This window comes from Pezoporus flaviventris, unplaced genomic scaffold (genome assembly GCF_033815535.1).
Source record: "Pezoporus flaviventris isolate CSIRO_AGI_PZ_B2104156 unplaced genomic scaffold, CSIRO_AGI_Pfla_v1 ptg000007l, whole genome shotgun sequence".
Classification (NCBI taxonomy): Eukaryota; Metazoa; Chordata; class Aves; order Psittaciformes; family Psittacidae; genus Pezoporus; species Pezoporus flaviventris.
Genome location: NW_026892555.1, coordinates 66,501,640 through 66,529,581, shown reverse-complemented (window position 1 = coordinate 66,529,581; position 27,942 = coordinate 66,501,640). Strand labels below are relative to the sequence as shown.

Genomic DNA, 27,942 nt, shown 5'->3' with positions numbered 1-27,942 from the left:
TAAATTCTTGGTTTATAGATTTTTCGTATTCATTTTTCGAAATGATCATTGAGTTTCCAGACAAAAATGGTCATAGTGCTAAAAAAAAAAATAAAATCCCCAGACTGATGTAGCTTTACATTTTCACCAAACATGAGAAGTAGCAGGTAAACACAGTTCGGATATAAATGTGAAACCTCAAACTGGATGACTCTTTCACCCTTTATCAGGGTAATTATATACACAGTATGAAGTCTATGAGTCTGATGTTTGCTGAGGAATCACAACTATTGTATTGTTAAGAATGACAACATACCTTTTGTATTTTTCTGATGTGACATGTCTGAACTTTGTCTTATCAAGCGACATGGACGAGCAAGAATCATAGAGAACCAGACAGCAATTCTTTCTCCACAGTCATATGTTTTTACCCTATTATAAGGTAAGAGTAACTTAAAATTTGATTGCCTGAATATTAATTTGCAAAACTGAAGACAAATTACAAAGATGTGTATTCTGCTTCTTTCAATACAAAATACAGTATCTGTATTGTCTGATAAGAGTTTGATGCAAAATTCTTCCATCATTTTATCTCCCAGTTTTCTTAGCTTTACTCTGTTACTCTTGAAGTCAACATTTATGAGCTCTAATATAGTTTTATACAGAAAATTACTGTAGAATAAAGGATTAAATAATCATAATGCTCAAGACACTGACTCAAGTACAGTATGGTATTATGAAAAAGTTACTCTCTGGTCTGTGCTTTGTGCTAAAACAAAGAGGATTGATCTGAGCTGAATTTAATATTGCCCCACTGTGCCACTCTGTATCTAATTTTTAATGATCCCATCAAGTACAATGATGTTAATTTCCTAATTTAATTCATGTTAGTACAGACATTCCACATTAAAACATGGGTCCACTAGCAGAGCTCAAGTATCTCTCTATCTAAAGATGATTTCCATTACTAGTAAATTGCCTAGTGAGTTATGCAAGGCTGGCAATAGAATTGCCTTCTTTACTTGGATGCAACCACTCCTAGAAGGATTTTGAGATCACCTGTCTCAGTTCAGCAGGGGCACAGATCAGACCACTGGGAAATGATCCTATTTGCCATGGGATTCCTCAGCCCTGAGTAATCTTTAACGTTGATCTTTTAAAAACCAGGCCTCTAGTTTAAGTTAATGTTCTGGGTTACCCTCACAGATAGCGGAAAGAGGTAACTAGTTCCTGTCTGCCTTAAATGTCAGGATGGAATGACACTCTGGTAGTATTTAACTCTATTGACTACAAAAGGAGATTAGACTGATACTTAACATTAAAATGCCATAAACAGGTAAGAGGAATGCAAATTCCCGTGCTGATCTAGGTAGGATTCTTGTAGCAAGGAAAGTGAAGTAGCAGTAGTCCTATGCTTGCCTTGTTGTCCTACCCAGCCAAAGAGGCTGATCTGCATGGAAAACACCTGCTCTGTGAAACAACAAAACAGCTCCTCACAACAAAAGATGCTAAGCCCTAGGATTGAGAGATGAAGTGGCTTGGCTTTACGAAATGCTTTGTAGGTTCAACAGAGTTACAGACATAGAAAGCCAAGGGAAGTGAAATCAAAGAGATTTTATAATCCTGTAGGGATCAGGTGTCTCCTGCACTTGTTCTGAATGTTGATTGGAGTGCAGCCCTAACTGGACAGCTGCATCTAGCCACTGAAGTCCTATAACTGAAATTAAATTCTGGTACTATGAGGCGCAAGCAGTGTGGCAAGAAAAAGGCCAAAAAGTGTGTCTGCACATGAGATTTCATAGTCTGAGCTGCTTGGTTCTTGTGTCCTAGCTGGTCACTGTGTTAGGGAGAATGCTGCTAATGAGAAGGCATGAATCCTCCATGGTAACAGTGCAGGTGAAACAATTTCCCAGAATATTTTCTCCCACCTAAAAAGAGCTGCTAGGGGTGTTTAAATTCTCTTCTGAGCCAACTGCCTTTAGCAGCCTGCTAGGGCTTAATACCATATAAATCAGGAACAAAATTTTGTCCTCTTTTTTTATTTGCTAACTATTTTGAGTGAGAGTGGCTGAGTTAGAGGCACACAGTGTTCTTAGCATTTCATCAAATGTCATTGTGCAGTTTTTGTATTCCAAGACTCCTGTGCTTTCAAATTGCTCTTCCTTATTGTCAAGCCATTTTCTGAGCCAGCACCATTATCTCTTCAAGGTCTCATTCAAAGTCCTTCTGCTGTAGCTCAATTCTACTCATTTTTTGCTTGTGTTTATTTTTCTGGGGTATTATTTTACATCTGTCAGCATTACATTTCATTTGGGATATGTCAGACAATTTATAAAGGAGGGCCTAGTTCTGTCAGACTTGACTTGCTGTTTGCCTTGAGTTCCCCACTCATCTTCCTGTTTTGTCATTTAGCTTCAGCGCATTACACCTGGTCCTTCTAGCTAGGTAATTTACAGAACAAGAAACAAGGACAGATGAAGTCTGAATATCGATCCCAAGGGATGTAATACACACATTTACACACAGCAGGCTTAGTTCACCTTCTTTTAAGTAAGCCTTTGTCTTTTTTTACCACTGATATCATTCTCTTGATCTCTTTGTTATTGTGGCCTGTTGAAGAGGAGGCTGTGTCCCTGCCTAATTCAGTGGAGAACCAATCTTGAGCATTTAGGGTTTTCTACAGCATCAATAACCTTAACGTCACTAGCTTCTACTTGCATTTGTCCACTGTTAGATATATAAAAACCCTTGTCCTTCTGGTGTGAGCAGCACATGCTGATGGACAGCCCCCACCGAGATGAAGGCTAACACTGATGAATTGCTTCACAAGAGAAACTTGAACTCATAAACCTTTCATGGCTTTTGGGAAATTAAACTTCTTCACTTAACTGCTTGCAGATTCTACATCATGTGTCTACATCATGTGCTTTTCTCAGCTATCTCAGTGTGAATTCAGAGTAACTACTTAAGCCAACAGAACTGGATGAAATCACAGCATCAGAGAGCAGAATTAAGTGGGAAATGCCTTTAGTAGGAGTTTCTTTTGAATAAAAGTCTTTTAACAAAGATTTTTGCCCACTGTTTACATAAAGCAATTTTCAGAAAAGACCCCAGACCAGAAATCACCTCCTATCCTACTGCAAAGCCCTGTGTTGCTCCTTATTTTTTTGGCCCCAGAGTCTTTTCTGCTGAAACACGGGAACCTAGCATCAAGTGTTGCTGAATGTCTCTGGAGTTTCAGAGCCTCATCAATGTTGTCCACTCATTCTGCCTTACTTCCTGCTAATCACAGTCTATTCTATGCAATTTGTCTTAACATTTCCCCCTTCTTTGTGATTCCATCAATTTCTTCTTCTTCAGAACTCTAAGCAGTTTCCCATGAAAATTTCCTACTTCCTACAGTAAAAATGGTACAGTCAGTGACATGAAAGACATGCTACAATAAATAGTATGGCAGTAAATTATATGAACATAGAAAGATAAACTAGGCTATTTTAAAGCCTGTAATAGATGGGCTGACCATGGGGAGCCTAAGGATGAGTCAACACGAAGGGAAGTGAGACAGATGGTTAAAACAAATGACTCTTGGGTGAATTCCACTACCTGAGGAAAATACACTTCTTTAAAAAAACATCCTCTTTATCATCTGAATAGTTAGTAGAAAAGAAGGACAAGATCATTTCCTACATGTCTCCATGGGGAAAATGGCCAGGTCTTCTGCTTGTTTATGTGTTACCCTCAGAGAAGCAAATATAGAGTATTACAAAGAATTAATACACCTTGGCTGAAATAAAACATGAATATGTAAATGGCTCTTTTAGTTGGACATACCAAGGAGCTTGGTGAAAAGAAACAGTGATAATGCAAATGTTCTTTAGGAAGGCGCTTGATACACTGCCACTCAGAAAACTTAATGAGACTGGGAAGTACTTAGACAATATGATGGATAAACACTTCAGTTCACCAAAAGGATATTAATTTATTCAAAATGTTATATTTGCCTGAAGTGGCATGTCTCTTGATTAGAGTTAATGCTATTTTGCATGCTTACCCGAAATCTTCCCAAGATAGTTAAGGGGACACTATCAACATGGATGGTCAAAACAAAATTAAAAAGGGTTGTAAATATGGAAAGCTGCTTATAACTTCAGCAGGTTCTAGCAATTTTCAATCCGTGCATCACAAAATGGGAAAAGTTGCCTTCATCATTACTGTCAAATGAAGGAATTAAATTCAAGTTCTGTTGAAGCCTCCAGCTGGCATTTGGAAGTACCTGGGGACTCCTTTCCCTCTTCTCATCCTTGGAGCAAATAACAAAGAAAGATCTTCCTTCCCTTATTCAAGTGAGTGTCAAGTAGTCACAGCCTCTTATAGCATCCTTCCCCCCTTTTTCCTTTTTATTATTTTTTACTGTTTTCCACCAGATGTGCTGGACATGCCAAATCGTCTACTAAATCTATTGTCTCCTGGTCCACCAAGTCATTCATTGCTTTCCATCCCTCCCCCTTTAAAAAAAGGATTTCTGCCCCTGCATGTCCACCCAATCATGTCCTGTGTCATTACAGGGATGTTCAGGTTTGTTTCTTCTCTGTTCTCACCTGTGTGAACAGACTTTGCTCTCAGAGATCACAGTCTCTTTTCCAGTATTTTCTTCTAGTGATACGGATATTGGGTCCATGCCTAGATGGGCAAAAAACAAGCCATATTTAATTAAAACATTCATGCAAAATCACAGGGTCATGCAAAAGGTTCTTATCTTTGCACCTGTTCACAATCACAGCAGCCTCCCAGATAGCATGACAAAAATCTTTTCGGTAGAATTACATTCTCTGCCTGCAGGTGGCTCCAAATGATAATGCAAAGAACAAAGGCTGTAGATGACCTGGGTACGCAAGCCACATTAAGGGATATACAGTTTCAGCTTTGAGTAACTTCATTCTCTGTGTATCTCAGGCAATGAAACTGGCACTGAATTCCTGTCTCAGTGAAAGGATGAGTTTATCACTGTTGTGGCCCCTCTAGCAAATCAGGAGATGAGTTCAGATTGATGTTTTTTTAGAGTGGTGGGATAGAGTGATCTGAAAGATGAAAGATGAAAGATGGAGGAGGGAAAGGTAAAAAAATAAGCACAGACTGGTCAAGGAAAGAAATATAATGTATCGTATAAAACTACAATAATTTAAAGTTAATGTGCATGGAAACCACTAATGAGAGAGCTATTCTCATCTATCCATCTCTAAAGCAGATAAGGAACCCCTGGTAATGATCTGTGTTAACAACTTCTTCCCTAGTTTTCTTATCTTGAACAGAATCAGCCAAAGAGATGGAAAGGCTACTGTGGTTTACTAGAAGCAAAAAGAAAAGTTATACTATTTTGCTTTCTGTTAGCTGAAAGCAGTAATTTCAAATGACAGAGTTTTAGTGTGTGGCTGCAATGACTTCAAACTCTTTTCCATTATACTGCAACATATAGCAAACACTTAGATCTCCAATATCCCAGCTTTATAAAAACATACTTTGATTTCACCTGCTTCTTCCTGTTTATATTGTAGGACAAATAAGAATAAAGCTCTGTGATATGGTGAAATCAAATTGTTTTATTCTCTTCTGGAGAGTAATGAAATGTAGCTTAGGTTCACTATACCCCAACTATCAGATCTGTTCCATGTACATTTTACAAAACAAAGTTGTCTACTCCTTTCTTAGTTAATGATGTTTGCATACTTCAGAAGTGAAGACAGAGAGGGAAAAGATAGGTTCATTTAGGAAAATAAAACGGAGTAAATGCATTGAACTCGCAACAACCTGAAAAAGAAGCCAGTGTTATCACTTTATAGTGTAAAACTAACACTCTAGTACTTTGAAACAATAAACATCAGCATCTTTCCTTCTGGAAAAGAAGAGGATAAAAGGTTTAATCCTGGATGCATCTTTAGCTGTTGTATCTTTTAAAAATACTTTCTAAGTAAGGCATACTCACAAAATTTCTTAAAGTGGAGTTCTGGGGCTTTAAAAAGCCCCGTGTTTATACACCAGCAACTGTATCACATTTTTATTGAACGGTACACATTTTACAGTGATGTTTAGGTCAGTTGAACATTGTTAATTACAATTTTATTCTAACTTAAGGCAAAAAATAAAGTAGAATATTGCCAGTTACTAAAATGTAAAAGCTGTCATTCTCCATGGTCATTGGCTTGATAATAAAATTCACAGATGTGCTCACAGTATTAATATAAAAAAAATTATTCTTGCCTTTATAGTTCCTATTTTCAGTCAATGGGAAAAAATAGAGGTCTGTTATTTCAATAGACTGAAATATAAACTATTCATGTATATTCTTTCACCAGTGTATGCACTTAATTCCCATTATTTTTATTGGCAGTAGCACATGACTATTTGAAGGCACAATAAACTCCATAAAGTGTAATTAGTTGCTCAGTTTTGCTAACATCCTTCTACTCCAACTTTAAAGAGCCTTCACAACACTCAGAATTTCTCCCTCTCTGCAATGACAAACCAATGCACAACTTGTCAGAATAATGCTGATTGTCAGCTGAATTCGAAAGAGAGAAATTAGTCTTCTACAGAAATGTACTCTCAGCCAAATACTCTGACTGACTTGTGCGTAGGATAGGAAGAAACCCAGTGTAATCTGTGCCCCCATGTAATTTCATCGAGCAGGACAAGATTTCTCTTGATTCCCATTCAAGTGATAGGGCTTCTAGAAATAAAGGTGCTTTCTCCTGCCCATCTTCATTGCTGGGAGCCTGACCATTAAATGCTCCAGTGGAGATACAAGAAGTTGTTTTTCTCCATGGGAGCTTATTTAGAGTTGCACTGATTTTCTTAGGTCCGGTCCTGTGATTGTAAAGGTTCATTGAACTCTTCAAGTCAAACAGAATAGGAGATGCCTGTTAACAGCCATGTTGCCCAAGAAAATAATTCTGACAAAATTAATAAATGCAGTTTCTCAAAATTAAAATCTCGCTCCCTCTACTGAAGTGAAGTAAAGCTAGTGAGAAACCAAGCACAAACCCTTCCCCTGCCTCTGCACACTTACCCACTTCCTTGGGGATCAGGGGAATGCCTGGAGCTCCTCAGCTGCTATGCAAGACAACTAATTTTGGAGGCATGCCAGGGAAAGATTATAAGCCTTCAAGCAGTTTGCTCTTATCTAGAGCCCCAGTCTGATGTCCTTGCTACCCACATTGGCTGCAGGATAGCACAGCTGGCTCAGGCAGACAGCGGGTCTGCCCACCCCAGGCTTGCTGTTAGACAAGCTACAGAGACACCTAATGTGCAGGGATTAAAGAAAGAATTTAAGGTGATGCCTCAGCACATGGAGGATTCAGCAAAAGGCGGCAAAGTAGTTACTGTCACACTAAATCATGTTGGCAATTTTATTTTGTTGGACAGAGAAGACTGAGAATATCAACCATATTGAAATAGAAGAGCCATAAACACATTTTCCACTAACGAAAAGTTCTAGAGGGAGAGAAAAGCATGTGCCTGTAGGGGGAGAGTGAACACGCATGAGTGTTTAAAAGTGGCACAATAAAGTCTTCAGCATCAGCTAATAGCGCATCAGCAAAATGTTCTTTAAAAATGCTGCACGCTTCAGCTATGTGGGGTTCACCCCCCTTGTCTCAAGGCGTTTATCAGAGGCACCCAACCCAGCAGCACAGTTACCTTGGGCTCCCTCTGTTGGAGACATCTACACACAGCAAATCACGCTCCACATAGAAATCACTGCCACAGCCCGCTCTCACAATGAGTGCAGATGATAACAGAGAAACTGGTAGAGAAAGTAGAGCGGTTACAGCCTCCTTGCAGAGGAGCAGGAGGAAGGCAGCTAGCTTCACAGCAGCTATCACCCACTCAGCCAGGAGCTGCTGGATTTTCATGTTCATTTGACTGAAGGGAATCAGTAAATAGGCAGCCTAAAGGTTTTGTCTTTCTTTTCCACTGCTGCCACCTCCCTCACCCACTCTTCACGACCATATATGTCCCCATCACACTGAGAAGAACAGAGAAACTCTGCATGGGGACTGTGAGGGCAGGGGGAGGAGAAGGGGAATTGGAGAAATAAAGCTCATCTTGGGAGGATGCACTATATTATAGCTAAGGAAAGGCAGTTTGGGTGGGAGGCATCCAGTGGGAGAAATAACTCATAAAGCAACAAAGCTGGAAGAGACCTGGAGGTGGCTGTACTCAGCAGGATAAGTGCTACAAATCAGAAATAACACTAGCCACCAACATAAGCCAATGAAGGCTTTGTGCTGCAGAACAACCAACGTGGCTCCCCACCACACTGATCACTGCTCCAGCTACACATACGCTTTCAGCTTCAGGTCCTAAATTAGCAACAAACTACTGACAGGTTGGTGAGAGTGGTGACAAAAACAATACTGATTAACACTCGATTTGCAAGGAAAGAGTCAACTTATCAAATTAAATCTGTCTGCCATGAAATAAGTGGGAGATACAGCAATGGCCCATGTATGTGAAGGGGTAAAAGGCAAAATTAAAATTTTAATACCAACAAACAAATTGTGCATTTAGTCTGCACATAAAGGGAAAGAAAACAGAATAAATCCTGGAACAACTTCCTACAGATTTGTCTTACCCTGCCGGTTTGTATGTGTTCCCATCACTGTGCTATCTTATGATCACTAACCTATGGAATAGTCTCCCCAAGAAAATGAGAGCCATTATCTCACTGTTGAGCAAGAAAAAAATGCCACAGGTTGCAAGAACGTCTTGACAGTGAAAAATAGCAGGACTATTATAAAAAGGGCCCAGACCAGTTTATGGGCTAGGATTATTGGTATCTACAGTCATTAAACAAAGAATAAAATTACTCCACTATTACACACTGGCTGTACCAAAGCAGGCTATAAATAAATGTTGAGCATTTTTCTATTAGAGTGTACTGGAAATCCGATCACTTTTCTTTTTTGGCAGAAAAATGATCCACACATGTGGTCAATCAGTTCTGGGTGGAAATGTTTCTCACTCTCATCGGAAAGAAGGTGAGTGACAATGAAAACTCCAAAAATGACACAAAGTAAAATGTGGGATTTAAAGGTGAATTTCACCTGGCCCTAACTATGGCAAGAGACTGTAAATCTCAGTGAGAAATGGGTACCCAGACTGTCAGTTTTGCCTGAGAAAACTTCCTCTGAAGTATGTCAGTGCAGGTATTATTGACAGGCAAACATTCTAATGGATATCCACTTGTCTGAATAACGTGGTACTAGCAAGGGAAAAAATGAAGAACATGTTTAAAAGAGCAGAACAAAACAACCAAGAGACCTAACAGAGCTAAGCCTCTAAAAATGTGAAGGATAAATGGAGAAAGTTTGGACAAGACTTCATGCTGTGTCTGCAAGCAAGAGGTATAGGCAGAAAGGAAGAGAGGTGGTAAGGAACTGAATTTCTAGAAATAATATGCTCTGCAGCACTCAGCAATTTAAACATCATGAGGGAAGGCTGTCTATGCATCTGTACTACAAAAATTTGAGATACAAGGTGATCCACACAGAATTGAAATGAATTAACAATACCTTTTCCAAGAAAGATTATAGAGGGACCATCAGAAAATAGCAGCATGCGTTCCAATGAGCCAGTCCAATACCCAGGAAGAAACTAGATTGTGTTTGGGATCAGAAACACACACACAGACTTGCAGGAGACTACCGGAAGTACTTAAGTGTTCATTTTACAAATCTATTCCAGACAAAAGAAATCAAGTGGTCAGCCTCAATTTTATGAACAGTGCTCAGACAGCTGGGGAGGACAAAAACTGTAGTGTACAAACAGAAAGGAGATCATAGTTACAGATCCACTCATACGGATTTCTAAGAGAGAAAAATGTGAATATAGGTTCCCTTGTTTTGCTCTTGCTGCTAAAAATGTAGGCATATATATTATTAATGGTTAAGACATACAAGCTGAGTAAATGTGAGACCCCTGGGAAATGATGAACAGCATTCAGACACATGCAAACTCAGCATAATCAACTACTTTGTGCAATACAAACCTGTTCCAGTGCCCAGTGATAACAGCACTGTTAGCAAAATAAATAAATTGTACCCCCAGCTAAAAAGGGCTTCCCATAATGATTGCCATAAGGTTTGTTTTTTTTTTTCCTGTTTTTTTTTTTTCCCCTCAGCATAGTATAAAAAGAGTTTTGATGTCCAAACACCCTGAAATATTTGCCTGCTAGTGCAAGTATTTAACTGGGTGAAATATTGCCTGGTCCTCATTTTAATTGATACTAATTTCCACTGAAGACTCTAGCCTTCTAATCCCACATCTGGAAGGAGGAGAGCTATAAAATGAGAAGGTCTTTGGCCAGGCTGTTTGATGTTAGGCTGCTGTTCCTTCACCAATAATAGTCCCTTCAGGCTGGTGAACTTCGAGATTTGGATAGATACACTAGTCAGTAGGTTTCCACATCCGTCAGTTCATTAGTCTTTCCTGGAGCATCCACTTCATGGTTGCACATAGGGAGTCATTGTCTACTCGCCACCTGTCCCAAAAACAAGCTAGGAAACTACCCAGGGCTGTATATTGCACTGTGGGTATATTGCACTGTGGGCTTTCTTCATCCACAGCTTGCAGCAGAATGTGTCCCTGAATTCAGAAGAATACACAGCATTCAATATTTTGTTGGGTACATGCAGGTGTCTCTGCCTAGAAATTTGACACCAATAATGAAGATGGAAAATATATTTCGTTTACTAACCTTCTGCTTGAATTACCATTATTTTTTTCTTCAGATCAATTGAGGGATTTATAAGACACAATCTTGGCTCCTGCTTCTGAGTTATGCAGACTCCATTCTGGTTTACAACCATCCAGTTTCGGTCATAGAGCAAACCCTGGTTTCCTACTGGCCATTCTGTAACCTGAGAAAGTATCAGGTTTAGAAAATGTTATTTGCACTAACAGATTCATGCTGAAAAGAAAAGAGAAGGAAAAGAAACCTCTAAAGAAATTTTTTGAAATCAGGGAAACTTGTGCAAGCCAATGTCAGTCTTTAATAAAAGAAGCCTTAATTGCAAATCAAAGATAAATATATCACTGCACAAAGCTGACAAAACAAAATGGAATTAATAGAATTTGTTACATATTATCATACACTTTGATTTCAAAGAGCTATAAGAATGAACAATGTCTGAAACACTCTGAAAACTGCTTTCAGTCTTACACTCATCCATTTTTAGGACCTCTCCCCTCAGCAATTTTCTTTTAATTTACAAAGTATGGGCATTTCATGGGAGTTGTATGAATTTTGGCAAAACCAAGCAAACAAAAAAGCAAGAGAAATGTGAAATGCAAAATTCAAAAAAAACCCTTATTTTTCATAAAACTGGAACCACTTTATCAATGAATCCACTTGAGAAAACTTCCACCACTGACACTTTTGGTTTAGCTAGGAGCATAATAGTTTCTCCGGATCTCCTCACAACAAAGCACATTGTCTTCTTTGCTATCTGTTCTTCCACTACTTCTATAAAACTCTTTACATCCAATAGCCCATACAAGCATATTGTCCTTGTTTTCATGTACATTTTTCTGGTGAAAAGAACATCTGTTACTGATGCTACACAGATGGTAATCATGAAATCCAAAAAGAGAGCAATTTTAGTAATGCCTTTGGGTGATATTAATAACTGCTTTCTCCTTCAGAATGTTAAAATATTAATACCATTCAACATAAAGCTGGGCATTTAAACATAATGCTTCAGCTCATGTATACTTTCTAGTCATGGTTGAATATGGAGAAAAGTTAACTACAGCTGAACTTTGTTGAATTCTTGTAGAAAAACTTAGTGCAGCTCACACGAATTATCTGGCAAAAGACTTTAGCAAAAAGCATTGTGCAAAAGATATGTCAAGCACAGCCTGATGCTCTGAAGAAAAGCATTGCTGGAAGCACTGGTTAGATTAAGTAAAAATCACATTTCTGTTTGACATGTGCTCTATCTAAAACCTCGGAGAACCCACAACAGCCCATCCTTATAAACTTCTCCAGGTTTTACAGGAGCCTACAGCAGTAGATTGACACTGATGGTCTGACTATGGAAAGCTGAGGGCAGGTGCTATGAAACTGAAAAATGAAAGCATTAAAGCTGAACTCCGAATACTTGGCTTTAGTGATATCAACTGTAATGAATATAGAAAATACATGGAAATTTTTAAAGAGAAGAAACATATTTTATCAACTTAATTTATAATATTCTTTGGCAGGTTTTTAAATGAGCAGGGATGAAAAATTCAGTCAAAAATTGAAACTTTAGCTTCAATTAGTCTGACAGTGTCATCTGCAACCATGTTGTCCAAGCACTTCTGATTGTCAGCACCTAAATGATGTGAACCTTTGCCCTGTCTTTTTAGAAGAGGAATGATAGCCCAAGGACTGCAATATTAGATGAAGAATAGATTTTAATTCTTGCTGAAAATTATATTTGGAGAGGCCAGTATTTCTTGGTTATCCCATATAGTTAGATTACAAAATTCATTTGAACAGCTGGTGATCTTCCGCAAGCTTCAAGAATTTCCTGCTAACAAATCTTCCTTCCAAAACAGAAGATCACTAATCACTAATACATCGTCCCATGGATAAAACAGGTCTTTACAGTATTTGCAAGATAAAAAGAGCAGAATAAACTAAAAGAGCAGAAAAATGGAAAAAAGAGCACAAAGATTCCTAGCTCCCTATTGTAACATCCAGTTGTTTTGGTTCCACTTCAGGACAGCAATCTTGTTCAGGAAATAGCGTGTTTGCTTACCCCTCACTGAAGGCAAGAAGTTTATGAGCAAAGCAAAACATTCTTTAATCAGAACTTCTGCTAATTCTTACATGCTGATAGGCACTGTGGGGAAAGGCCAGACAACTAAGGTAGCATATAGCTGGAAATGATCAACACCTTCCATTCAAAATACCTCTGGTAGGTCCGAAATAACTAATTCACTTAACCACGAACTCAAGGCTCCACCATAAGATGCAGCACATGACTATAGGTCCTCAGCCCAGTTTTTCCCTTCCTGTGGCTATTTGCTATAATAGTGAGATCATACACACATGTACCCTGCACTGAGTCTCTGACCTCTCTTGGGAGTCCTTCTGTACACTGTCGAGTGCCTTACTTCCTCTCCAGTTTTCAACTTACTCTATTGCACGTTATACTGGGTTCAGCAGTAGCAGTCATTTTTCTCCTTCTTAGTAACTGCTGCAGTGCTGTGGTTTTGACTTTCAGCCTGGGAACAGCACTGATAACACCGATGATTTTAGTTGTTGCTAAGTAATGTTTAACTGACCAAGGACCAAGGACTTTCTGAGTCTCATGCTCTGCCAGGGAGGAGGAGGAAGCAGAGACAAGACACCTGACCCAAACTAGCCAAAATGGTATTCCATACCACAGCACATCATGCCCACTGTATAAACTGGGGGCAGTTACCTGGAAGGGCTAGATCACTGCTCAGGTCAGGCTGGGTATTGGTCGGTGGGTGGTGAACAGTTGTATTTTCTTCCCTTGTTATTTCCCTTATCATTATTATTGCTGGTGTTAGCAGCGGTGGTTTGTGTTATACCTTAGTTACTGGACTGTTCTTAGCCTGTGGGAGTTAACATTCTTTCCATTCTCCTCCCCATCCCTCTGGAGGAAACAGGGGGAGTGAGAGTGTGTGGTTCTGGGTTGCAGGCTGGGCTTAAACCATGACACATGTGTTGCTAGGACCCCAGTAAATAAAGCTGCAACAACCAAGAACTGTGTACCCTGCCTTGGACAGATTGTCACAGACGATCATGAAACAGAGCTGGTTTATTGCTAATACTGATACTGGAGATGAGCGTGGAAGAACATATGCATTTCTATTCTTGGTACTTAGGCTTGTGACCTGTGTAGACTGTCTCCTGCCATTATTTCAGAGAGGTTGAAAGGTTTGTTAAATAATTACACACAACTGAATAGAGCAGTTCAGGCAAAATCTGCCAGCTCTGCTTTCATGTGAGACATGAAAAGAGTGGTTCAATTCAGCTCCCTCAGATTATGTCTGAGATATCTGCTCGAAGCTAACACATATGACACAGGCTGTAAAGACAATCCACATCCATGTAGATCAGCAGAAGGAGGTCAGGCAGGGCACTCAGATGTGACTAAATACCTATATTCAGGCGACCAATAAAGTAAAGAAAACAATGAAGCTTACTGTGAAGTGAAATAAAACAGGTTAGCATACACTGCAGTAAGCAATATGTAACTTCTAGCTTGATTCCCTGAAGTTGTCTGACTATCTCTGACTACTGAGACAGATCAAAAAGGGAAACAGAAAGAAAGAAGGGAGACCATCATTTTACTGACAGATGTTAGCATACACCTTCATTCTCAGCATGGCAGGTGGGCTAATCATCCAACGTAAGTTCTTCTCAACCTGCCATAAACAAGGATCATTGTATAATACATGGTCTTTTCCTGTCTGCTTTAGTCCATTTTTCTTCTTGTAATATAAAAATATCCATTGCAAAAACATGGTGGGTTTTATTTTATTTTATTTTATTTTACTTCCAGAATTTTCTTTAAAACATTTTGGGCTGTATTGCTCCGTAGTTCATAGCAATGTCATCATGAAGGCTAACACAATTTTTGAACATATTGAAGGAATCACTGAATAGGTTTTAAATTATGTAAGTTTAAAAATGTTAGTGGTCTTGCATATAATTTATCCAGTGATTACTAGGAATTTGCATTGTATTTTAAATTAAAGGCTAATTTGTCTTCTATGTTGAGATGCAATTTTTATACTGTGAAAACTACTGGAAAAATAATAAAGTTATTAATGTTTAAAGTCTTAACCTTTTTCACTGGCCACATTGCATTATGTAATTATGCAAAATTCATTGACATGAGAGATGTTCATGTTTAAAAATGCATGTTTAAAACACGGTTTTCTGTTGGAAAGAAGAAAAAAGTACTCTGGGATAAAGATTACTCCTCTTCTGTGCTTCTGCCCAGTTAACAAAGAATTGTTAAGGAAAAGAAAGTGCATGTAAGAAGCTGAGTTAGAACATTCTGCCCTCCAGTTCCTGAGCCATGTGTACAAACCCCATGGCACAACACTGAACAGAGATGGTCCCATGGCCAGGAGCACTTTATAAAATGCTGTAGGAACTAAGTGACTTGCAGAAGGCTGATCTTCATGCCAAGCTTCATCCTCCCAGCTGCCAGTGCATGCTGCACTCTCATTGTCTCTGGAGGTCAAGCGCCTCCCATACTAAACCACTGTTTAGTGAAGAGAGAAATCAAAGTTTAGGAGAGGAGGAGACGATCTGACTCCAAAAAGGAGATCAAACAGCTGTGAGTTTATACTCACATCCTCATCGGGCTTGTCTTGCTGCCACTAATGAAGTCATCTATTCTGCAACCAGTAGGTTAGTGGGCAGATTTCAACAGCAGATGGGCTGGGTACTGCACACCCAAGTGAGCCGGAATTTTCCACTGCACATATTATTTTAGTCAAATGCAAGTGATCATGTACTTACAAAGCCTATTTAATACACATGGTCTGACCTCCCATACCAGCAGGAGGCCTGCACTTGAACTTAAAAATCTATGAGATTTGATCTCAAGTATCTAAGTATCACACGACGAATGAATTCATTGCTGCCCAGTATCTACCCTTTTCACAGCAGCTAGCTTAGAGCCCTATAACTAATAAAAATGGAGATTAATTTTTTGACTGGGAAAATACTTCCTTAATTTTCCAGCAACTGCAAGGCATCTAAACGTTTTTTAGATTTAAAACATGGAAATGAATTTCAATGTTTGGATTCTAAACAAAGAACAAGGAAACTACAAGCTGCACAATTATTACTACAGAGGTTTATGAGTCTGCTAAAGTAAGGACATAATATAACGCTAAGTGTGAAGTCCGTATGACAAAGACCACTAAGAGAATGGCAAAGGAATAATTTTCTATAGTATTCAGCCTTTTCCTGGTCACGCCTAGAGATGTTGGTATAATCAGTATTTTAGAATGCAAAATGATTTTCAGGATTTGATGTCATCTAATTGTGGCTAGGTTTCTTTAGCATGTCTTGCTTCAAACTCCAGTGCATGTAGCACAGGTTATTTTCCTGTTTTAAGGTGATACAGGCTGAAATTGAAGTAATGACATACATAGATCTGTGGAGGCTGGTGCACTCTGCAGTTAGCAATGGTGTGGGCTTGGCAGTGATGGCTTTCTATTCCACTTGTACCTGTGGGGAAGAGATCAAGCCACTGCCTGATAAGGAATGGGGTGAACTGAATTTTGAAGCTCATTACAAATAGTGGGCTGTATGTTACCATTTTTACCTCTTCTATAAGCAGACAATGAGACTGACAGGTTATAAATGCATGACAGGTGTAGAAATGCCACTCAGACTTTGGGAATTAAAAAAATGAAGAATGCCTCGTGGACAGGTAGGAAATCACAAAAGCAAACACACTTTCTTTGGGGGTTTACTTCAATGCAGAAAATATTGAGAATCAAAATACTTTTGACTCCATCTCCTGGCCTCCTCTCCTTATGCATTGAAAGGTCTTTGTCAGAGCATGCATTAGGTCAACTTTACTGTCCTTTCACATGTACTCATGTATCTTCTATGAAACAAGTGGAAATACACAAGAAACACTCTTTGAAAAGAGGAGGAGAACTAAATGCTATTTGTAGTGAACTTCCAGTCCCTTCCAATACCATATACTAAATCCAGTATATATTTAATTGTATGTCACACTTTGGCAATACAAGCTCTGACAGTGCTGAGCTTCATGGCTGATGCTTTGTGATAAAAAGCATCGACTTCACTCCAGGCATGCAAAAACTAAACCTCATAATGTAATTACAGTTTTAATATCTATTTTTAAACTATTCAAATCAGCTAGTGTTAGCTGTGCAGTCCAAGTTGCCTTGTATTCCTCGTGTAGTTAATGTAAAGAGACAGAAGTATCCAGGAACAATTAATATTTCCTACTGCAGAAGCCTCACTGCTTACAGAATAATATCTAACTTCAGAGGGGTAAGTTGAGGTAAGATAAGACCTGCTTTCACACCAGGCCCATTAACACATGCCTGGCACAAGAAGTATGCATGAGGCATGGGGATTTTACCCTTTCCATATAAAATTGCAGTTCTGTCTGCCAGGGAGTACCAGCTTTGTATGAATACATCACCTAGAGTTGTTCCCCCTTGCAGAGCTCAAGGAGAAGAAACCTGGCTCAGCTTGTGGGGAAACATAAGCTTTCTTTCATGCTGAGGTACATCTTACCTGCTCACGGGCACAATCACTTCAAAGGCTTCCTAGAACTGAATGTTGTGGTATGTATCTCACAACACCAGCCTGAAAGCTAAAAATAGAATTTAACCCCAAAGCGGCCTGAATACTGCTACAGCATATTTCAGCATCTTCTGTAGTGGGCTTCTGTAATACAGCTATAACAGTACATCTATAACAACTGCAACAATATAATGAAAGTTAAAACATTTTCACAGGAAATGTGGGATTACTTTGATTTTCAAAACAGTTTGATTTAGTGGGAGGTTTACAAGGGGTGGATATTGTTTGTTCCAGTCTCATTTGATGCCCAAGATTGTGCCTCTGAATTATAGACATCACAAGCCAAACCAAATTCAAAAATACAGATGTTTTGTTGATCATTTTGCAGTGTCTGCCTTAATTCCTCATCCCTTTTTGCATTAAGAACAAAAATAATAAATCATTACCAATTCAGCTGAGAAGCCATATTTTAAATGCAGGTGATTTGTCACTGGATTTGACCCCAATTTTCACTGAGATGTGAGACAATGACCCACACCAGTGCGTGTTCATAGGGAAAGTTATACTGCTATTGACATTCATTAAATCACTTCCCAGTATGGCACTAAGCAGAGTCCCATTCTAGGTCATATGTGGGCCATACACCTATTTCATCTTGCATTATTAAAAAAAGAAAAAGTCACAGCTAAGGTGACGATATTATTAACTTGGTAAAAAAGCAATTAAAATCTTCCAAGAGTGAACTTTCAAATAGTGTAGCAACACTTAAATGCCATATTTCTGTTGCAAATGTATTTTTAATGATAACATTTCTTTGTGATGCAAATCAGCCTCCTCTCAATTATAGCATGTTAATCAAGTTTTTTCTCAATTGCTGCTTACCCATCAATGCCTACAAGTCCATCACAAATGATTCTGTAAAAGCATACTAATTACTTGATTATATTTTAGTCAAGTTTTGCAAATCCAACTGTTTTCTTCAAGACTGCACATGACGTGCAGATTTGTCTGTTGGGAGGCCGGGGAAAGTAGAAGATACATTTGCATCCTGCAACTTCAGCCTAATTGGAAATCCTTTAAAGTACCTTAGCATTTAGGACTTAATCAAAATTGGAAAACAGGAAAAATGGGTAGCCACTCACTGCTTCCTATTATCTCATGCACACGGTATTCCTGGTTGACATATCCGACAAGAGTAAGATAAAACACAAGGTTGAGATGAGTATTCAAGAATGATTCAAAGTGCATACCTCAAATGCAGAGCAGGATTTAATTGGGTAGAGATAAATGTTGGTGACAGTGATGGGCTTGCCGCCTCTTCTATATGTTGGTATTGCAGTCTCAGAAACAGCTGCCCTTATGCTTTCTGCCTCTGCCTGTGGTGGCTGCCTGCTGCCAGTTGTCATTGTCACAGATGAGTTATTCCTGAGTTCTGTGTCCGAGATGTGTGATATTGGAGACAATTTATCTGCACTGTTAAAGGAAGGGCGGTCATCTGGGACAGACTCTGTCGTCAGCGTTGTAACAGAGGACTGGAAGGGAATCTCAGCATCTGATTTGGAAAGTCTGATGGCTATGATGAATTTCAAAAAAGTCTGTGCATCTTCAAAAGAAGACATGTAGCCAAAGGATATTCTCACAGAACCAGTGGGACGTCCATCGACTAGGTCTATATCATCTCCACAGACATGGCCAGCCTAGTTTGAAACAGGAAGAAAACCCAAGCGCTATTATGACAGACTGTGCTTTATTTCCCTCTAATTTTACAGTTATTCATGAGTTTCTTAATTCTAACCTGAAAAACTGTTTTAAAATATACAAAGTTAACTCATGAGTGCAGGCTAAAAATGGAGAAAAAAATCCCAACTATCTTATTATTCAAACTGAGAAGAAGTTTGTTATGAGTTGCTTGTCCTATTCTACCCTAAGGCAAAAGAGACTTTTCAAGAACACATCTAGAATCACACAAAGGTTGTGTGCCCTAAGATGGCCTCTTAGCTAGGGTAGTCTCCAGGTATATTCTAGTCTCGTCTACATAGTTCACTGCGATTTAAACTGCGATATTACATTCAGAGAAGTGAACAAACCATGAGAGTGCTGATTTTTTTGTTGCAGTTTTCTTCATATTTGCTATCAGAACAATTCCAATTTATATTATCAGAGGCTTATTCGAGGCTTGTGTTAAATAATCCAATGGACAGCTATACATCTGAGAACTGGTCTGGGATATTAGCAAAGCAGAGACTTGAATCTAGAGTTCCATCACCCAAAGTGACATCCTTTGTCATTGGGATGTTCAGCAAATCTGTCTTGCTGACCCAGTTAGCACATTGCTTTCACAAGGGAGGAACTCACCTTCCCCCTAGCGCTTCCTCCTTTGGAGAATACAGGCTTCCACTCAAAAAATTTTGATTGAAAAATCCCTCAGATACCCCAATAGTGACCTCCATGTAGATGCCCCTCTATTTGATAAGTCTTTCATACAGCACTTGCTGGAAAACTCTCCCTTAAAGCAGTTTCTCCTTCAGTAAGTGGGTCAGTGAATGCTGCTACTCACCTCCAGTGAGATAAGCTAGAGAACGCCTTTGTTCATCCATCTAACATTAACTCAATGGACACAAGATTTAGTCCTAAATCAGTATCCTTATTCCTATAAGTGCAGCATAGTTGTTTTTCTTTTCCCCTCAGAATTTATTTATTTATGCATTTTCTGTTACATAAAAATGGAAATGTAAATAGTTCATTTACATGAGGGATTTTTAAAGCAAGAAATGTAATGGTTCAATGAACATCGATGCCATTTGTGCAAGGAGAAATAAAAAAACCCAACCCTGTATGTCATAGCATGCAATACGGTAATAAATATTTTAATGCAGTGTGATGTAGTTTGTATCCTTGACAATAGAGCAGAAGCACTACTTGCAAAATTAGGTTGCATCTGTTAATATACATGTAACCCTTTGTCAAGTATTGATTGACTGACTGAGGAGAGGTTCCTGCTGTACAAATAAGTAAATGAGTTCCTACGTAACATCCTAAGAAAACTAACCACACCTCTCCAAGGACCCTTGAGGACAGAAAGTCCTCTCTCACAGGCATTCTATACTTGCAAGTCTTCCTGAAGGAAGGAAGAACACACATTCAGCACCCTGGGAAAAAGTGAAACCAAAGTATACGTGCATATAAAGTGACAAAAGGTGCCTTCCCCTATACAGAAATATTATCAATAATTCATTCGGATCCTTCTTAAAGGACTGATGGGAATGGAGCATCCCAAAATAATGACTGCTTGACTGCACCACCGCATCATACAACTTTTAGCAAATAAAGCACCTCTTTATAAGTTTCGGTTTAGACTATCCCCATTTAAATGATACAGACCTGCAGGAGGCCAAGTGCTCCTTAGCATATAAGGAAATCCACACAGCTGGTCATCTGGCATTTTGCACTTCAGCAGAAGGATAAACCTTTTTCTTCTTTCTCAGAGGAGAGAGGTTCCATAGTAAATCAAAGTACCATTTTGCCAAGGAAAGTATTAAAGAGCTCTTCCCCTTTAAGAACCTGTCTGATCAGTCTTGCATGTAAATGTATTTGCAAAAGTTATATGAATGTCTCCAAGAAATAATAAGGGAGCTACAATATCAATACAGCCATTATAATTTTTCATCTTTTGAAGAATACCATTAATAAAATTTTGGATTGCTCTGCATTAATTTACTGCAATTTCAAACTCTGATAAATATACAGACATGAAGCCTCCCCCGCTTCATTGTGATATATCCCGTCATACGTCTTTTAATGACAACTTATGGAAAATATTAGTCATCTAGAAAACAGTCTTTACATTCATGTTCTAACAATCTAACTCACCAGTTAGCTAGGTGGACATCATCTAAATTTACTACACCCTCTGAGATTCACTGTGTATTCCCATTTATTGTTTCTTATCCAATTTTTGTATGCCTTTTAAACTGTAACATCCAACAACAATAGGTCTATAATACTTAAATGATATTAAGTACAATTAAGTGTACTAAAGGATCAACATGAGATGAATTGTTCAGGAACTTGTGTTCTGCAGGAGGTCTTGTTTTCATGTAATTCCAAATCAGAACAAGAACCCACAATTTCATATTTTCCAGTGAAATAAAGACAAGCAACACATACTGCTTTGGGTCCATCACATGATTTTGCTTCAACACCCCATTTCAGTGAACTGAATTCCAGTTCAGTTAGTTCTTTAACATGGCAATTGAGTTGAAAGATCAGAGAAAGCAAATAAAATTTACCATTATTCTTAAAGTTGCAGAGACTCAAAACCACAGGGCATAATACACCTACTTTAGCTTTTAACTGCTTAGAATTTTGTTTTTTTTTGATGCAGAGACAGGTTCTCTTTTCCCCTTCAAAGCTCCTGTCTTTAGGAAATTCAGAACTGGGAGTCAGAAGATGTCACCTGGGTCACTGAATATAGGTATTTTCCATGTAATCTCATTCAGACACTAACCTGCAAGTTCCTTTGTATGTCTTCATTGCTTATACCCAAATGCATTTGGCAAGCTCCTGTGTTACAGAAGCAACCTGTGCGGACATGTATATTGTAAAGACTGGCCATCTTGTCCACCTTTCCAGTTCAGCAGAAGAGAAGACATAGGAGAGTAGAAAAATAGACATTTTTAAGTTGTGGTGAACAAGACAATATGTTTTAAAAGTACAAATCAATTTGAAGTAAATTACCTCTCTAAATTATTAACAACTTACCATAGCTTTTAGCATTCTCATAAACATTTAGGACAGAGGCAGAAATGCTTACCTTGGCACTGAGAGCACACAACACACACACACAGAGCATATCAGTTCAGGTCCTGATCTTGTTAATGCTGGTACATGTGCTTAATTTTAAACCAATGAACAGGTTCATTCACATCAGTAGTGCGAACCGCAGGCCTTCAGTCAAGTGTCATTCAGTGTTTTGACAGAACCATCACCTACAACTGCCTCTGTAGTGACTGAAGAGAGGCCTCGGGCACCTGTTTGGTTAGCTGAAGAAAACTTTGCTGTCCAAGGATCTGAAACTGCAAGTTCTCATTACAGAAACTGACTGCATCTGTGGGATTTTGGCAGGCAAGTGCTTGAATAATCATCCCCCAGTAAACAATAACATCTGACAAGGCAGGGACTAAACTGGAATACCTCCTTGAGTCTTCCTTGTACAACCACACAGTCTACCAAGTTCCAGGTGTACTTTTCCTTGTGCTGTGCTGTGTTGTTCTGTGTTATAAGATTTTCTTATTGTCCACTAAATAATGAATAGGCAGAAATATAATACTTGACAAACTGGCATAAATAAATTACTTGAGGGAATGAAAAGGATGTGCAAGAAGAACAGAAGCACATGTCTATGTGTGCTTTGGAAGGAGACACATATGCATGCACTGGGAGGGCAAGAGTGGTAGGATGGCATTGCAGAGAAGACATATGGATTGTCCGGGTTTCATAGCACAGCTAAGAAAAAATGGAAGCGCACTATAGGGATCCTCTTAGCACAGCTAAGAAACCATGGAAGCACACTCAAGGGGTCTGTAAACACTTTATGTTGATTTCAAAAAGCAGCAACAGCATCTGGTAAGGTTAGCTGAGCATGTATAGCTACCGCCAGTTATTTCTTTGACAACGATGAACATTCTTAGTCTGGACTGGGATAGAGGGCAGTTAAATGGTCAGAAAGAAAGCATGAAACCTGGCACATCCTATCTCTGCCACAGAGTTCCAGAACAGCCTTGCACAAGCTGCATTAACCTCAATGCTTTTGCGAAATAGAGAGCTGAGAGCTCTGAGAATAACCATGCTGCAGACTGCGAGGAGCCAGCTGTACAAGTAACACAATCCTCCTCACAGTGAGCTCAGTCTCAGCTACACGCAGAGCAAGAGCTCAGCCTAAATGTGTGGTAATGCACTTTCCTAACTGTGAGCTCACGCTTTATCTGCCTGAGGTATCAATGCAAACATTCAATCCAGCTTTTCTAGACAGCTTAATCTTTATTGGTATTTATTATTTTTAACATAGATTCTCTTAGGAAAATAGGATAATAGCCAAAAAAATTCAGCCTATAATTCAGAATTTATTTTTTCTCATGTGTGGGGCACAAGTTACTCTCACAAAAATGTGCTGTGTATACAAAACCCAAAAGAAATCCTTCATTATTATAGTGCACAAGAACTTAAATATGTTCTGCACCACTAGTTCAGTTCAAAATGATTCAGTTCTTAAACGGAGATACAATCAAAATTACTCTTTATATATCCAGACTTGGAAAGCAAAGAAGAGAATCAGTCCTGAGATTCCTATTCATGATTAATGCCTTGGAGAATATCCTGTGCTCAAAGCATGTTTCTCAAATCAAAGTTATAGTAAGAGGCATCTACTGAGAAAGATTGTTGTGGTGTCATTAGCTTTGTTTTGTCAGAAAACTTCAATCTGGGAAGAGTGACATTTTCTTGACTTCTTTTTTCATTTAGATAAGAGAAGTTGTCATCCTGGCATAACATGGTTTGTCATGGTTCTAGTGACTTGTGGGTGGATCTATCATTCTGCTAATGATGACAAGCAAAGAAAGAACCGTGACAGATATTTCACTGCTGAATTCTTACAGTGTTTGGGCTTATTTGCTCAATATACAAAAAAACTTTTAAATATATCATCTTTTTATTATTACTTTTTGGAGAAACATTGTTGGGGCAGCCTTGCTTATCAAAGTGTATTGAGTGTAATGGATTATCCATGACACAACTTCAAGGAATTGTTAAAGAGATCTTTCTTAAAATCTTTTTAATTTTGTAAAAAAAAAATATTACTGTTCTTTAATGAACAGTAATTTCTTTCTAGCTGTGTGACCCAATACCACTCTCCAATAACACTTTACGTTTTGATATATATTAATCTGTACAGTAAACAACAATTATTGGTACATAAAGATGTATGAGCATTAGAGGATTATGGGGAATTGTGGTTCAGGAGAACAAAGATAAGTTATCCATAGCTTTAGTATTAATCATACTCTGCTATAACCAATGTGATAATGCACCCAGATGTTGGGAACGTGATGCACACTTCTCATCACAAACAATGACACCATGTAAAGAATCATTAAGGGCAGTGCTGCCAATCTATCTGTCCCTTGAATTCATGCTTGACTTTCCCTTGGACATATGCTTTGATTTCTTCCTGTTTAGTTTCACCCCAGAAATATGCTACTTGGGGAGTTAATTTAATCTCTCTCTGCAGTGCTATTACATAGCAAACCAAACAGAACATAAAACATCTGCTACAGTTGTTTCAATGAAGAAAAGCTTACTTAAACAAAGCGCATCTTTAAAATTGCCATAAGGAGCAATAATGAATATTGAGCTCAGGGTTATGAAATACAGAACACTGCTTGCAGATCTGTCTGTAACAGCAGCAGCTGACTTTTGGGAGCCAGGAATATGTTCACCAATGAAGGCACAGAAACATGAATGGTACTAATGGTAAGTACACAGCTTAATATCACAAATTGTCAGTTTTGGTGATTCCCTGGGTCTGATATTTGGAACTATTGTGCCTTAGTATTTCAGAGCTTGAAGACTACAATTAAACTGCAAAACACATGCAGAAATCTTGCTGTATTTTTACTGATTTCAGTCAGTGAGGACATGGTGATTAAGTCATCACAACATCTGAGAGTAGCTTCTGTCCCTTAGAGCCCATTGGCATTCATTATTTTTTCCTGAAGCTCTTTCCTGTGGGCCAGGCCCTGTCAGTTACTTCACACCCCAACACTTCTGACATCATAGTGTCTTGATACTTGACAAGCAAAAGGTGCTTTCCACATTGCCAGGCCATGGTCTTCAAGTTTAATAAACACACATGAACAAAGTTCATCTAAACCAATTTTTAAAATAGCTTTGGTTTGGTTTTTTTTCTTTTAGAGAAAATTTCTATTTTAAGCACAGCTGCCTCCCTCAGTGAGACTTCCTTTACTGTTGCCAGACTGACAAAATGCTCGCATTCAGAGTTGTTTTCAGTGCTCTCTCTGATAAATACTATGAAAATTTTGGGAGATTTTTAGTATAAAGAACATTGAAGTGGAGAAGGATTTTCCTGCTGGTTTTAATGCCTTATCCTACAATAATCCCCTCTTGGATATCCGGTATTTTATTTCACACCCAGAAGCTGGACAGCTCCGAAAGGAAGATGATCCTGGTGTGTTCTCTGTCACACAGCTGCCTACTGGCTTCGCCGCCTTTGCTAAATGACTGACTTATGCTATCCATTCACTTCAGGGCCTCTGTGACAGTCAGTTGAGAGGTGCAAGCTTTTCTCAGACTTCAGGATCCTTTGAATAGGTCCGAGAATAATAGGTAGGTAGAGATAAACTAAGTGATAGTAAAGATTTACAAATAGCTCATAGAATCACCAGATATTCTGGGTTGGAAGGGATCTTAAAGATCATCTATTTCCAACCACCCTGCCATGGGAGCAACTAAACTAGGTTGCTCAAAGCCTCATCCTATCTGATTTTGAACACTTCCAGGGAAGGGGCATATTTTGCAGATAAGTTCTAATCAACTAAGCCTATGCTTTCCAATAAAAATGACAGATTTTTTAGGGACTCCTGCTGATGTCGTTCCCATAGGATCTAATTCTGTAGCTCTTTTTCAAGCATGTACTTCTTATTTGTGCAAGCTATTTTACTGGGTATTACAAGAATTATTCATATAATAAAGGAACTTTTTATACTAAATCATGAAGTGTCCCAAAACCCTGAAAATCATATAAGTCAATACTGGCAGGTACTGTCCTTCAGGAACTGGGATTGGGATTTCTCATTCTACTTGCTACAATGCCCAAATTTCAGAGAAGTTTGTCTGTCTGATAGATTTGCTCATTACAGGAATTGCACTGCACAACACTGATGGCTGGTTATAAAACAGGTTTCATGACAGTGTTCTCCACATCCACTGGTAAATTAATTCACTGAATCATAGCATGGAATTGAAGAGAAAGTAAGCTAGCTCTTTCTGTCACCCAGCATTTGACTGTGAAATGTTGCTTCTGATACAAACGCATACTTAATCTTGTTTAACACAGTTTAATAAGTAGGTCAGAAGGAAGAAAAAAAAATCAGCACTTGTTTCTGAATCATTTCGTATGAAAAAAAGCATTTTAACTGAGTTACAGTATCATTAAACTGGAGTAACTGCATGGTCTCCTGCAACAGAGGCTTTTTTTTTACTATCCCAGGGAAAAAATGTCTGTGTGGGCAGGTTCCCATCATATTGGTGAATCTGATCCTCTGCTTCTCATTGGATCTCCAACTGGAGAGTGGATCTAACTTTCTCTTTAGTCTACACCCATTCATCACTCACTTTGACCAAAATCCCTTTGGTCAGTAGAAAACGAAGTATTGGTAGAAGGCAGTGAAGGATTAGACAGATTCTGAAAGTTACTGAAACTCTCAAACTCAGTGTCCCGATAGTGGAAATGCTTGCTTATCAGGAACTTTCTAGTTGATGTGACAGTTTTCTCTGCTAGTTTCAAACACAGTCAAATAGCAGGGAAGGTTGCACAGGAGAGAAGAAATCTGGAAACATCAGCATAATTCAGAATATGCAGGTTGCCATTCTGCAGGAATTCTCACTTAGAAGATGCCATACACAGCAAACTTCAGGTCCTTTGTACTTAAGGGATTAACAATAATTTTACATTTCTGAGATTCAAAAGGTAGAAGACACTTTGATGGTGGGGTGGTTATAAGGAAGAAATGAAACACAGTCTTGACTGTTAATGGGTGGTCTCACATTTTTTCAACTGCCTTTTTCTTCCCTGTAATACATGCAGTGAATTAGGAATTGGACTTATTTCAAACATATATAAACTTCATCAGTCCAAGGTCCTGCTATCTGAAACTGATCAGGCTGATGAGTAGGATAAACACCTTTGTTTTCTTTGATTTGTCATCTCAATGACCACAGTTCTCTCCAATCGATGTCATTTTTTCTTAGCTTTTTTGTTCTTTTAAACTGCATTCATTGACAATGAAGATCTGATTTGATAAAATGACATCAGGGAAAGGATAGATTTCAGGAAGAAAAGCGAAGCAAAGGAACCCAAGCCCTCTTGGGGCTTCCTAACTCTGACTTTAACAGAGCATTCCATCGTGAGTCATAGGAAAAAGACTGTACTTTATATTACACTGAGCATCCTTAGCTGTTTTTTGACCGAAAAGGCTTTGGGTCAGACTACTACCAGTCAGAGAAGTGGAAGACAGAAGCAAACAACACCAAAGACTAAGCCATAACTCATATCATGAAGGGATAACTGGGAATATAGCAGACTAATACAAGTGGAAACTGTCTAGGAACAAAAAGGTGCAGTTCAGATTTAATTCATGTCCCAGCCAAAACACTCTACACTTTTTCCTCTTTTTCTTTAATCACTTAAATCCACCATTGTCTGTATTTATCCCCTGAAAATGGGATAACAGGTCACAGGGAGGTTGTGGGGTTAAAATCCCATGATGGACTGGGTAGAAAAATTACTTTAGTTAAGGCCATACAGTGTTCTTTACAGGATCTGGGGAGAAGGGAGAGGG

The 27,942-nt window shown here is 38.7% G+C and overlaps 1 protein-coding gene across 4 annotated transcripts in view; it reads right to left on the bottom strand.

Moving 5' to 3' along the window:
- Nucleotides 1–27,942, bottom strand: part of MOCOS (molybdenum cofactor sulfurase) — a 222,401-nt gene that overhangs the window by 15,874 nt on the left and 178,585 nt on the right. For 3 of the 4 annotated variants that reach the window (XM_061449066.1, XM_061449065.1, XM_061449067.1), the window contains exons 7-11: nucleotides 21,816–21,932; nucleotides 18,559–19,005; nucleotides 10,733–10,895; nucleotides 4,578–4,659; nucleotides 296–411 (exon numbers count right to left, since the gene is read on the bottom strand). In XM_061449066.1, coding sequence (XP_061305050.1) covers nucleotides 296–411; nucleotides 4,578–4,659; nucleotides 10,733–10,895; nucleotides 18,559–19,005; nucleotides 21,816–21,932 — 925 coding nt within the window. The remainder of the gene's footprint in view (nucleotides 1–295; nucleotides 412–4,577; nucleotides 4,660–10,732; nucleotides 10,896–18,558; nucleotides 19,006–21,815; nucleotides 21,933–27,942) is intronic. The other variant, XM_061449068.1, reaches the window with a different exon arrangement.